General features: G+C 45.1%; 1 protein-coding gene across 1 annotated transcript; it reads left to right on the top strand.

The window, feature by feature from the left end:
* Nucleotides 1-6,255: 6,255 nt before the first annotated feature.
* nrl (neural retina leucine zipper) lies at nucleotides 6,256-10,040 on the top strand (the record flags this gene model as incomplete). Its single annotated transcript, XM_080528860.1, has 4 exons — nucleotides 6,256-6,936; nucleotides 7,185-7,478; nucleotides 9,396-9,614; nucleotides 9,894-10,040. 4 exons carry the CDS (start codon nucleotides 6,256-6,258, stop codon nucleotides 10,038-10,040), a joined length of 1,341 nt encoding a protein of 446 aa, XP_080384986.1.
* Between the last annotated feature and the right edge of the window lie 1,917 nt (nucleotides 10,041-11,957).

An 11,957-nucleotide genomic window follows, 5' to 3' on the forward strand; every position in this document is an offset into this window, starting at 1 on the left:
CAGATGAGGGGATATGCTGTACATTTTGGGCAGAATTGTAATCACTCTGGTACATGATCATAATATTAATACGAATAGTATTCGTCTTATCCAAAGGGCCCTTTACCAGACCTCTGCAGGCTTTGTAGTTATTTTTTTTGCAAACTTTAAGTTTCCTGACTGAAATCTAGCCACTGTCGCCAACCGCTAACTGTTAGCATTTTGGAACCAAAAACGTAATAATATATAATACTGTAGGCCTTAAATCCTCCAAACAAATGTGACATGGTCTGGTAAAAGGTCCAGTTTGCATGTCGGCAAAATCTCAAGTCGCGCAAATAAGCCAAAAGCTTCTTTAAAAAAAGATTGTTTTGCATATTACGAAAGATGTGAATAAGTGTTGAAGAGCCCACTCCATATAACAAAGAGCAGTTTTAGGATCTCTAAATACTTATAATTTGTGAATTGGATTCTCTGTCTTGTCTGCCATAGGCTACTGGGTAAGTGATACATGGCATGGACATCAGCATGTTGTGATGTGCTAAACATGCAGTTAGATGTTCGTAGCGATGTTTCTTGTTAGTGCTAGCCTACTTAGCAGCTGTTTTGTGTGTGTTTTGATTCAGAGCGTGTGCTAACATTCAAATAAGCATCTTCTTCAACTATACTAACTTCTTCAATGATCAATGTATGAAACATCATTTGAAAACCTACAATCTGCACTTTTATAAACAGAAGAATTACATTGCCTTACTTGCCTTACTTGTTTACTAGGACTTTTTAACCAGACCCTGTCACAAATGTAAGGGTGAAGACAAGATGGAGGAACCTCTGCTGTTTAAGTGGATGAAGGGATATGGTACGCCCTGGATCAAAACAGACATAGGACACAATGTAATCCATGGAGTTGTGTGTGTGTGAGGTAACATTCTAGCACGTGTACTGTAAGGTGTAGCCTACATAATGATATCATGATCAGGTTTAAGAAGTGGCTCGAAAGCCCAAATGTTTGCCTTGACTAAATTCCTTAAGTAAAACGGTAAATGGTAAAAATCACTTTTTTGAGTGCTGGCTGACAGCTACACACTTTTGGAAATTGGTTGCATTTTGGCCGAAGCACCTGTCACAAGAAATGCCAAGGTTTGAGAAATGTCTCGTCATCCTGAGTTGTGAGAAGTGAGGAGCGGCGTAGTGGTGTGACGCTGGGGATATGAGGTAAGTTCCTCTGTCTCTCTCTCTCTCTTTGTCCCTCACTCTCGTGGGAGGCCCTGTTGGTTTAACAACTAAGCTTTCCCCCCGGAAACAGAGATGACGGGCCGATAGTGAGGGAGAGATAGAGGAAGAGGGGGGAAAAGCGAGAGGGAGAGCGGAGAATAGAGGTCAATTAGTAATTGTTTTTGCAGTTCTAGAAATGGTGGGATTGTCTCTGCTGGTTTGGCCTCTGCCTCTGCTGTGCCTTTTGTGAATTGTTCTTTCAACCAAAAGGCCTAGTATTATTTCAAGAGTGAAACAGACAGACAAATATTTCAAAAATAATTCTGTCACAAAGATGAGAAATGATGCTGCTCTTTTGTGTGTCTTTGTGTTTTGTTGTGTTTTGTCTCTGTATAGTATTGGCTTTGTTTACATCCCAACACATCAGATCCCGAGCAGATTTACTCACTGATTCCTTAACGAGACGTTATTAAGACACAGAGAGACTCCGGATTAACGAGTTTAGCTTTTAAGGGATCATTAAAAAGTGCTTGTTATGCGATTCCCTGCCTGATTAATTTCAAAGGAAAAAAACTGCAATTACACTATTTCTGAGGCTAACTCCAAGAGACAGGGGGGTGTGGGGGGACACGGGGGCTGGGAATCTGGGAGACAAGCAAAGAACAAAGACATACTGTACTTGCCAGTGCTTTTTTGTAACTTTAACTTCAACATTGCAAGCAGACGCCCAAAAATGCCTTTAGGCGAATATTGATATACTACCAGGTATTAGATACCACATAGTGATGCTGAAGTCAGTGAATCTAAACGAACCAGCAAACGTAGTTAATATATGCAATTATCAGGTGATAAAGGTTTTACCCAGTACCCACTCTCTAGTTAAGTACTTGCTTAATACCGGGCTGTAAAATAAAGGTTCAAAGAGATATTTGCTTCACCTGCCTATTTACATACAAAAAAAACATGTTTCATGATAGTTTATGTAACAGCTTTACAATGCACGACCCTGATATCAGATCCAACTTTTGTGGGAAACAGAATAGCTGCACAAGAATGACACAGCAGCGCGACGGCATATGAGCATGCATTAGTCATCTTGATTACCGTTATTATGTCATCATTACATATTTTGTGAGATAAGCCAATGTGCTTCAGTAGCAGTGAGTCTCCACTGTGTGGAGGTAGAGAGCCAACAACCCCCATCAATCAGATCTCAACACAGTTTATCATTACCAAGACTTATGTCTGAGTTAATTATGATACAACTTCTGAATTGATTCTCTTTCAACTAATGGAAGGCAAGGATAGGTTGGTGGAGCTCTGATAAGTGACATCATGAAGCTCCTGATCATGTAAGTGACACAACTGATGGGTGTCAATGTCTATCAATGTGTGCGTGGGTGTGTACGTGTGTGTGCGTGTGTGTGTGTGTGTGTGTGTGTGTGTGTGCGTGTATGTGTGTGTGTGTGCGTGCGTCCATGTATACGTGCCCATGTGCGTGCGTGTGTGCATACCTGCGTGTGTCCGTGCGTACGAGTGTGTGTGTGTGTGTGTGTGTGTGTGTGTGTCAATGTTTGTTCTTTTAAATAAGAAAGAAGATGGGTAACTGTGGCTAAAACAATGACTTAAGGGCTTGGGGTAACAAGGGGAGAGAGAGAGAGGAGGGGGGAGGGAGTGAGAAAGAAAGAGAGAGAGAAAGAGAGAGAGAGAGAGAGATTGGGAACATGATTGTCCAGAGCCATGGCTTTAGAGGGGATAGAGGGGTGAGAGAGAAGAGGGGAGCGTGACGAAGGGAGGTTGAGAGGGATTTGCATCAGAGAGGAGAGTAGAGGGGGTAGTGACAGAGTGTCATACACACTCACATGCGCACTCTCTTTCTCTCTCTCTCTCCCTCTCTCTCCCCTCTCTCTCTCTTCTCTCTCTCTCCCTCCCTCTCTCTCTCCCTCTCTCTCTCTCTCTCTCTCTCTCTCTCTCTCTCAGTGTAAGCGTGTCGGTAAATCAGTTAGTCAGTCAGTCAGTCACTTTTGTGGGGGGGTAATGGTGAAAGGACCTCCAAATCATTCTTCCTCTCTATGACCTACGGTAAGAGCATTTTATTCAACTTTGTGTCCATCACTGTACCTACTCTTCTCTGTCCCCGCTGTGCCCCCCAACCCCACCCACCCCCCCCCACCCCTCTCTCTCTCTCTCTCTCTCTCTCTCTCTCTCTCTCTCTCTCTCTCTCTGTCTTTCATCCTTTATCTCTCTCTCTCCCTGGTCACATTCTACTTTTTTCTCTCTCTTTCCCCATCTCTCTCTCTGTGTCTCTCTCTCTCTCTCCCCCTCGCTCTTCTCTTTCACTCATTCGGTTCTCTCCCTCACACTCTGGGCCCAAGCCAGGTGGAGGCCTCCGCGGCGACCCCGTCGCAGTTTGTCTCTCCCTTGTCACGGTCCGTTTGGGACAACAGTGGGGGGTTCAATTAATGTGTTGAGCAGTGGGGTGGAACGAGTGGAAACATCTGTCAGAAAATGTCCCTTTCACTGTGAGAAAAAAAACATTCAATAACTTTCAATAAGACCATTATTATGTACTACGGGGTCAGTTGGAATAGGGTTGAAAATAGGTTCCAAACACTGGATGGATCGTGTACATTTGTGTTGTGTAGTTGTCCTTACGATCTAATGTCTTACTGTAGACACGTGAAAACAACACTTAGTTGTACGAGAAGGTTAAGGTTAAGGTTCTGTTCTTTTCGGTTGTTTTTTTATTTGTATTAGGTTCAGTTAAGAATGTTTTGAGGTGTTTACTGGAGTTTAGGGAATGAATCCGATTGGCCTGTCTCTTGCTGTAGGACTACTGTTGTTGTTAAATCTGACATGTTCAAGTGTAGCCTAGTTCATTCTTGCCCTGTGTTCATGGAAATCTCAACGCATTATGAATGTCATTTAACTTTTTAGACAATATTTCTGTATGAAATGGTATAGCTGATATGGCCACATCAGATACAAAGATAAGAGTGAGCAGCCTTCTTTTAGTACATTCAATTACTATCTTGGATGTCTACTGTATATCAATGGAACAAGGGCCAACTTTAAACATATTGGCTGTTATGACACACATTTAGATGATTCTAGAATGAATGTACTGTCTGGATTAAGATCATGTCCTCTTACCTGAAATGAGCCTAAATCTGATTTAGTCTCATGTGGCTTGTGAGTCTCTTAGTGAGATCAGATCTCCCATTGGCTAATAACTAATACTTGTTAAACAAGTGATATGACCAGTAAACGTTGTGAAGTTATGAAGTGTCTAACCATAATGAAAACACCAGGGATAAGTGGATGTGGTTCTATTATAATCCTGTTGCAGTTTTAGTTTGGTTTAGTTTGGTTTCCTCTAAAATAAGAGTTCCATCTAGTGACACAGTGAAAGGGTTCAGGGAGGGAGCGCTTTAAGTACTTCTAAAAGTGTATGTCATCCACAGCACAGCCCCATTCCAGTTATATGGAGTCACTCTTGTTGGATCAACAAAGAGTTTATAATGTATTCAAGTCAAGTCAACTCTTCCATCTGCAACAGGGGAGGCTGGTGGAGGTAGAGGTTAAAGGATGGGCTGGTTGTAATGCATGGAATGGGATAAGGAACCATGCTTTACAATGAGACCATCCTCCTGTTTCTACCTCCACCAGCATCCCTTGATCTACAGTATAATATATCACGTATACTGTGTATATATATATATATATATATATATATATATATATATATATATATATTGATTTTGCTTCTTCATAGCACGGTCACCAGGAGCAATGATGAAAGGCCGTCTTATTCTGGTAGATTGTTGACAGTTAAAGGGATGACAAAGATGAAAACATATATATATTTTTAAAAAGTACATTTTGACCAACAGGAACCCAAGTAGTGACGGTTTAGATGTAGGAGTGTCCAAAAGATCCTAGGTGCATGTTCTGGCGTGCAGAACTACCAGTGTGTGTGTGTGTGTGTGTGTGTGTGTGTGTGTGTGTGTGTGTGTGTGTGTGTGTGTGCGTGCGTGCACGTGCACGTGCATGCACATGTGTGTGTGTGTGTGCGTGTGTGTGTGTGTCTATGGGGGGTCAGTAGGGATCTGTTGAGGATTAGTCACTTAATACTACCACACACAAACAGGCCATTGGACACACACTCATGCTCTAGCATAGCACCTCCTCACACACTGCTGTGAACAGAACGTATACAGGGTCAGAATGATCATCTTTCATTGTCAGGAGGGCTGCATTATCACCTTTCTGGTATAAGGAGGTTACGACTATGTTATTGATACTAAAGTTGCTGGTGTTTATGTTTACAAGTTGACGTGTTCAGGCGTCGATAAGGCACACAGTGATAGAAGCTCGGTAATGAGGCCATTTGTTGTTGAAATGTTGAAGTAAAAAAAAACAAAAAACACTGTCCCTCTTTTCTTTCGCTAGACTGTTGCTCTTGTGTTGAGTTTCACATCCTGTCTTGCTCTCTGTCCTCTTTAGAGATGTTATCTTGACCTCAGTTCCTGTCTACCTAGCTAGCAGGCGTTGTGTTTTCACCACTTTACGACTTTTTCTATCTGACAGAACAATCGTCTAAGCCTTCACGGCCTGCGTCTAGCGTCCGTATCTGAGGAAATTAGATAAATATCCAAAACGTAAAGGCTTGAACCTCAATGAAGCCATTATTCATCAGTAATAATGAATTATCCCTCTTCTCTGTCTGTCTGTCTCTCTCTCTCTCTCTCTCTCTCTCTCTCTCTCTCTCTCTCTCTCTCTCTCTCTCTCTCTCTTTCTCTCTTTCTCTCTCTCTCTCTCTCAGGACCAAGGAGAAACACGCAGGGACACAACAGGGACGCCGGCTTCCACAGGGACACACCTTGTCTGTCTGTGAAGGCCTCGAGCCTGCTGCTGTGTATGGACTGTACTGACAGAGAGACGTGGATTTACACACAACAACAACCCTGAAATACGGAGAACTGTCAACAACAACAAAAAAACACTCTTTCGCCCCCCCCCCCCCCTCCCCTCAGTCTGTCCTCAGTCTGAACGCTGGCCATGTCTTCTTCTCCGTCTATCACCCTGCCCTCCCTCCCCCCCAGTCCACTGGCCATGGAGTACCTGAACGACTTTGACCTCCTCAAGTTCGAGGTGAAGCCCGACACTCCCCCTCTCCCCCCCGCCTGCACGTACCCCAAGTCGGGCCTCCCCCACCACGGCCACCACGACCCCTCCGCCAGCCCCTCCCCGTACACCAGCCACCCGCCCCAGGACTCCAGCCTCAGCTCCAGCCCCTACAACTCCCTGCCCCCCTCCCCGACGCTGAGCGACGGCGGCCACCCACCGCCCTCCGCCTCCTCCTCCATGTCCTCCTCCTCCTCCTCCATCTCCTTCCCCCTCTCCATCTCCAACAGCTTCACCTCCTCCGGGGTGAGCTCGGGGTCCCAGGGCAACGTGGAGGGCAGCCCTTCTCACGGAGGTGGCGGCGGAAACGGCGGTGGTGGCAGCGGCGGGGCGCAGGGTCCCAACCCGGCCTCTCTGGAGGACTTGATCTGGCTGGCGGCGCTGCAGCAGCAGTTCGGCGGGGAGGCGGGGGGGCCCGCGTCCCTGCTGGGCGCCTTGGGGGGGGGCCCGGAGCGGGGGGAGAGAGAGAGGGGGGGGCCCGTCGGGAACTTCCTGGGCTGCGAAGATGCGGTGGAGGCGTTGCTGAACTCGGCTGCTGCGGCTGTGAGCTCACAGGTAACTGTCCATCCACCGCCCATCGCATATATATATACAGATGCCTTGGGACATCGCTGGTTAAATTTTGAACAGCGACCTATCACAACAACGTATCATATCATTGATGCTTCTATCTCTCCAAGTGTCCCCGACTTTCCATCCCTCCACTCATTCAGTTCCTCTCCCCTCTCTCTCTCTCTCTCTCTTTCTCTCTCTCTCTCTCTCTCTCTCTCTCTCTCTCTCTCTCTCTCTCTCTCTCTCTCCAGTTCCCAGTGCTCTCTCAGAGCTCCAGCAGTAACCTGGGAGACTCGGGCAGTGACAGTGGAGGTGACATCTCCTGCGCCAAGGGGACAGACATGTGCCATCGTCCGCTCCTCTTCCTCTCCTCGGCCCCTCAGTCACTCCCCAACGCCGCTCCTAACTCCTCGGCACCCTACCCACAACCCCAGAGCCCCCAGGGCCGTCTTCATCACCATCCGCATCATCATCATCACCACCACCCGCACCACCCCATGCATGGCCATCATCATCACCATCATCATCACCTACAAGTCAGTGAGGTACACGGGAGGGAGGGAGGGAGGGAGGGAGGGAGACATCAATAGGGTCAGGGTAGCAGACCCCAGTCGAAAAGCACTTTGAACTACTTTGAGCGTTTGCTTGAGTCTGCCAGAAGGGACAGTTTCAAGAGTTTACACTTTTGTGACTACTCCATTGGCTCCACTGAGCCAGGCCAACTCAATCAAGCACAGCAAGGTTTTTCCAAATGATTGCAAATGCTACAGGCCAACTCAATCAAGCACAGCAAGGTTTTTCCAAATGATTGCAAATGCTATTTCAACCCATCTCTGGAGGGTGGGGGGTGGGGGACAAGGATTTGTGTTTGTGTCAGATATGACAATGTCAATATGTGACATAAGATGGTTAAAAGTGTAGTTCACCCTAATAACGACATATAACATGTGGTTCCTTACCCTGAAATGAGTCTTAATTGAATAAAGGCGGTTTTCAATCAACACTTGGGTTCTGTTTGTTAGCATTCTTTAACCACAAACAGAAGTCATTGTTAGTGATTTTGTAATTCGGATGAACCATCCCTTTAACTGGGATAAGTGTACAGTGACAACGTGACTAGGAGGATACAAGAGCATTAAAGGGAGGTGGGAGGGGGGAGGGGAAGAGGGGAGGAGGGGGAAAGGCGATAGACGAGAGGGATCATGCACTAAAGGACTGGGATTAGGACATGAGGACATGATTATAGGACATGATTATATGTGTGTGTGTACAGTGTACCTTTCATTAGTGTCTTCTACAGACACTATGCCTCAACAACAACAATGCAACGACAGTATGTGTGTGTTAATGACGGCTTCCTTGTTTAAAAGTCGGGGAAGGAACGCAGCATGTTGAAATAGTCTTCAAAGAAAACAATTGTTTATACACTGTAGTTGCACCTGTGCTTATCACTATGCCAACATGTATACCCTGTTCAACCTAATGGTACCTAATACTGGTCCTCTGTGGCTCAGTTGGTAGAGCACGGTGCTAACAATGCTTAGGTTGTGGGTTCGATTCCCGCTGGGACTATATATACTGAAATGTATGCACTCACTGCAATGTAAGTTGTTTTGGATAAAAGCGTCAGCTCAATGGCATATATTATTATTATTATTATTATTATTATTATTACTACCTCAAATAATAGTAGAGGTCTGTCGTCTCCAGACTGTTACCTTGTTCAAGTGCTATCTTAGGAAGTTGAATTTGTCGGTTCTCATGTGGCTGCACTCACCACGCAGGCGTCTGAGTCTCTGGGTATTTGGAACACAGTGTTAGAGATTACAATAATATCTGCTATTATTGCCGTGTATAATCCCGCTCACTGTCACTCACACTCAGTCAGATTACATGACAGATTACATAGACATGTGTTGCCCCCTGACGCAGATACACTCTCACACGGCACACATCAAACACATGAACTCAAATTCACACACTTATTAATCACGGTATCAATTTCAACATAGATAGGGGGGCAGATTGTCATTTTTATCAATTCACTGGCTGGCTTTTGCTGCAAATACTACATCATCGTTTTCATTTCTTCACTTCATAACCAGTCATCTTAGTTATTATACGCATTATCCATAACACGTCTATCACACTTGCTCCATCACACAGTACCTTAAATAGACTGTGAGTCAGTCGTGATGTGAGATGACTCATTTGAAGGTCCAACAAGGGACAATGAGTATAACAAGATACAAGCATGATGGTACAATGTTTCTTGGTCGTTGATGATTCAATGTGTCAATGTTTTCACTGTATCTATCCCTGCACAAATAAACAATGATCCCCTACATACTCTCTTCTTTCTCATTTATAATGAATTCATCGAAACATCAAGTGACCATCTCTCTCTCTCTCTCTCTCTCTCTCTCTCTCTCTCTCTCTCTCTCTCTCTCTCTCTCTCTCAGTGTGGTGGGGTGGACGAACGTTTATCGGACGAGCAGCTGGTGAGCCTGTCGGTGCGGGAGTTGAACCGACACCTGCGAGGCGTCAGTAAGGACGAGGTGGTGCGTCTGAAGCAGAAGCGCCGCACGCTAAAGAACCGTGGCTACGCACAATCCTGTCGCTACAAGCGTCTGCAGCACCGCCACGCACTGGAGTCGGAGAAACACGTCCTCACACAGCAGGTGAGCACGAGCACGCACAAACACACCCACACACACACACACACACACACACACGAGACACAAACTACTACTACTGTATGGTTCACACATACATATAATACCCTCAGGGCCAAAACATTTTCCTGACCAGAGATTTCTTGAAAGTCAAATGTACCAATGGACAATAAACTGATCTGTGCATTTAAACAGCACATCATTATGCTAAATCACAACGCAGCAAACAGGAAACGATAATTAATACTCTCTCATTCTCTCTCTCTCGCTCTCTCTTCTCCTTAGTTGGAATCACTCCAGTGTGAGCTCTCTCGAGTGCTGAGGGAGAGAGACGCCTACAAGGCTCGCTACGAGAAGCTTGTCAGCACGAACGAGGCCCCCCCAGCCCGCGTCAACAACCCACCCTCCCCACCCCCCGACTACTTCCTCTGAGGGTTCCTACGGGGGGGGGGGGGGGGGGGGGGGACAGATACAAAGAGACAGAGGGGTGAAAAAGCCTAAATAAGGCATTCACAGAGTCATCTGACTTGGGGAAAGGAAAGGGAGGGTGGGATGTGTGTGTGTGTGTGTTGAGGTTATCAGTTGGGCGGGTGGTGGTGGTGGATAGGACTACACAACTGTGAAATCGGCCCACTTGTGCTGATCAGGTGGACCTTGACTGTTAACTTATAGGGTTAGAAGAATCCTGCCCTAGATTTGCTTCACAAAACAGGACTTACTGGAGAAGATACGAAGACTTCCGTATGGCGCCACAGTGAAGTTGAGAGTAGCACAAAGACTTGAGGCATCTTTTGGGTGCACCTTGCAACGGTGGTGAGGAGGAGAGGAGAGGAGGAGGAGAGGAATCAGCCCCTTTCCCCCCCCCCCGCCAAGGTCAGAGGTCATCATCATCCAAACTGAACCATGTGACCAACCACGGTCTTGTCTTGAATAAACAAAAGAGAAGGGTGCAGCTGTGCCATCATTCATCGTAAGATATCTATTTTTTTCAGAGCAAAATCATATATTCTTCTTTGAATCATATCAGAGTTGCGGCCTTCTTTCGCGTTTATGTCAATATAGTGAGAATTAGGGAATATTTCTCTGAAAGGAGGCAGCACCTACTCTGATTGTGGTGTGCAACAGACACTTTTTCGCTCGTCTTAAATAAAACCCTGGTCGTGATATCATTTTGTCCCCTAACACTACCAACCTACAGCATATCTATGCAACGATATATATCTATGCAATACGAAAAAAAGAACAAAATGAGAAGATTGGACTGATTGTCCAGAACATGGCTCTCTCTGTCTGAACGACTGGTTCCAACCCCAGGCATCATTGGTGACCATGGTGACCACTAAGGATGGTGCAGGTTGGCTGAGCTTCATGGGCGCACTTCCCTTTAGGGAGGCAGAGACGTGTAGTGGTGCTGTGGTGCGGTGGTATAGACTTTGGGGAAAGGATGATCTTAAAAGTGTCCAAGGCATGCAGTTAGTAATATTGTAATATTGCCAGCTAATATTTCACAGTTGCCTACCAAGGTGTTTTATTTTATTTTCTCACTATCGCATTTGTAAACGATGAATAATCCTTAGAAACGAATGTACTATGATCTTTTTTTTTTTTTTTTTTTTTTTTTTTGGGAGAGTATTACTGTGTTTGTGCTAAATAATGAATAACTGAAATAAACACTTACATGTGTAGAGTAGATATGCATTTTGAAAAATGCGGAAGAATCCATACTTTGCTTGTAAGACAAAATGACATCATTTTATTTCGTTTTGTCATAACGACACTTAAAGAATAATTGCGGTGTGCTATCTGTGATTTGGTGTTTTGTTTCACGCCAAGAGGATGGATGCTTCTCGGAGACAGCTCCACTCTCAACCATGTATGACGAATTTCACAACTCAACCAGTTTACCCATTAAGATGTGAAGAGAAACAAAAAGACTGTGGTTGCTGTAGTTGTTGTGGTTCAACAGGTCTACTCTGTACAAAGACAAGCCCAAAAAGAGGGTGAAAGCGGAATGCTCCATGATTCGTGTGACTGTGTCTTGTCCTCAAGCCTGACAATACAATTTAAGGTGTGCTGCTGGAAAAAAAGACTTGTGGAAGAGAGCGACGACAACCATAATGCAACTAGCACCACAGAGCTGGTCACTGTGGACTCTTTAAAGACTAGGGTGACAATATCAAATGCAAGAATATGCAGACATTCATAGAGACCTCTCTTTAAACTAGCTCATGTTACCAAGGTAGCTACATTAGGGGCTATTTATTCGGCTGGGTGTAGGTTCATTTAATTGATTTATCTGTTTTTATTTATTCACTTATTTATTCACAGTATTTATTCATTGTTTATTTA

Source organism: Nansenia antarctica (genome assembly GCF_963989245.1).
Source record: "Nansenia antarctica genome assembly, chromosome: 1".
NCBI lineage: Eukaryota > Metazoa > Chordata > Actinopteri > Argentiniformes > Microstomatidae > Nansenia > Nansenia antarctica.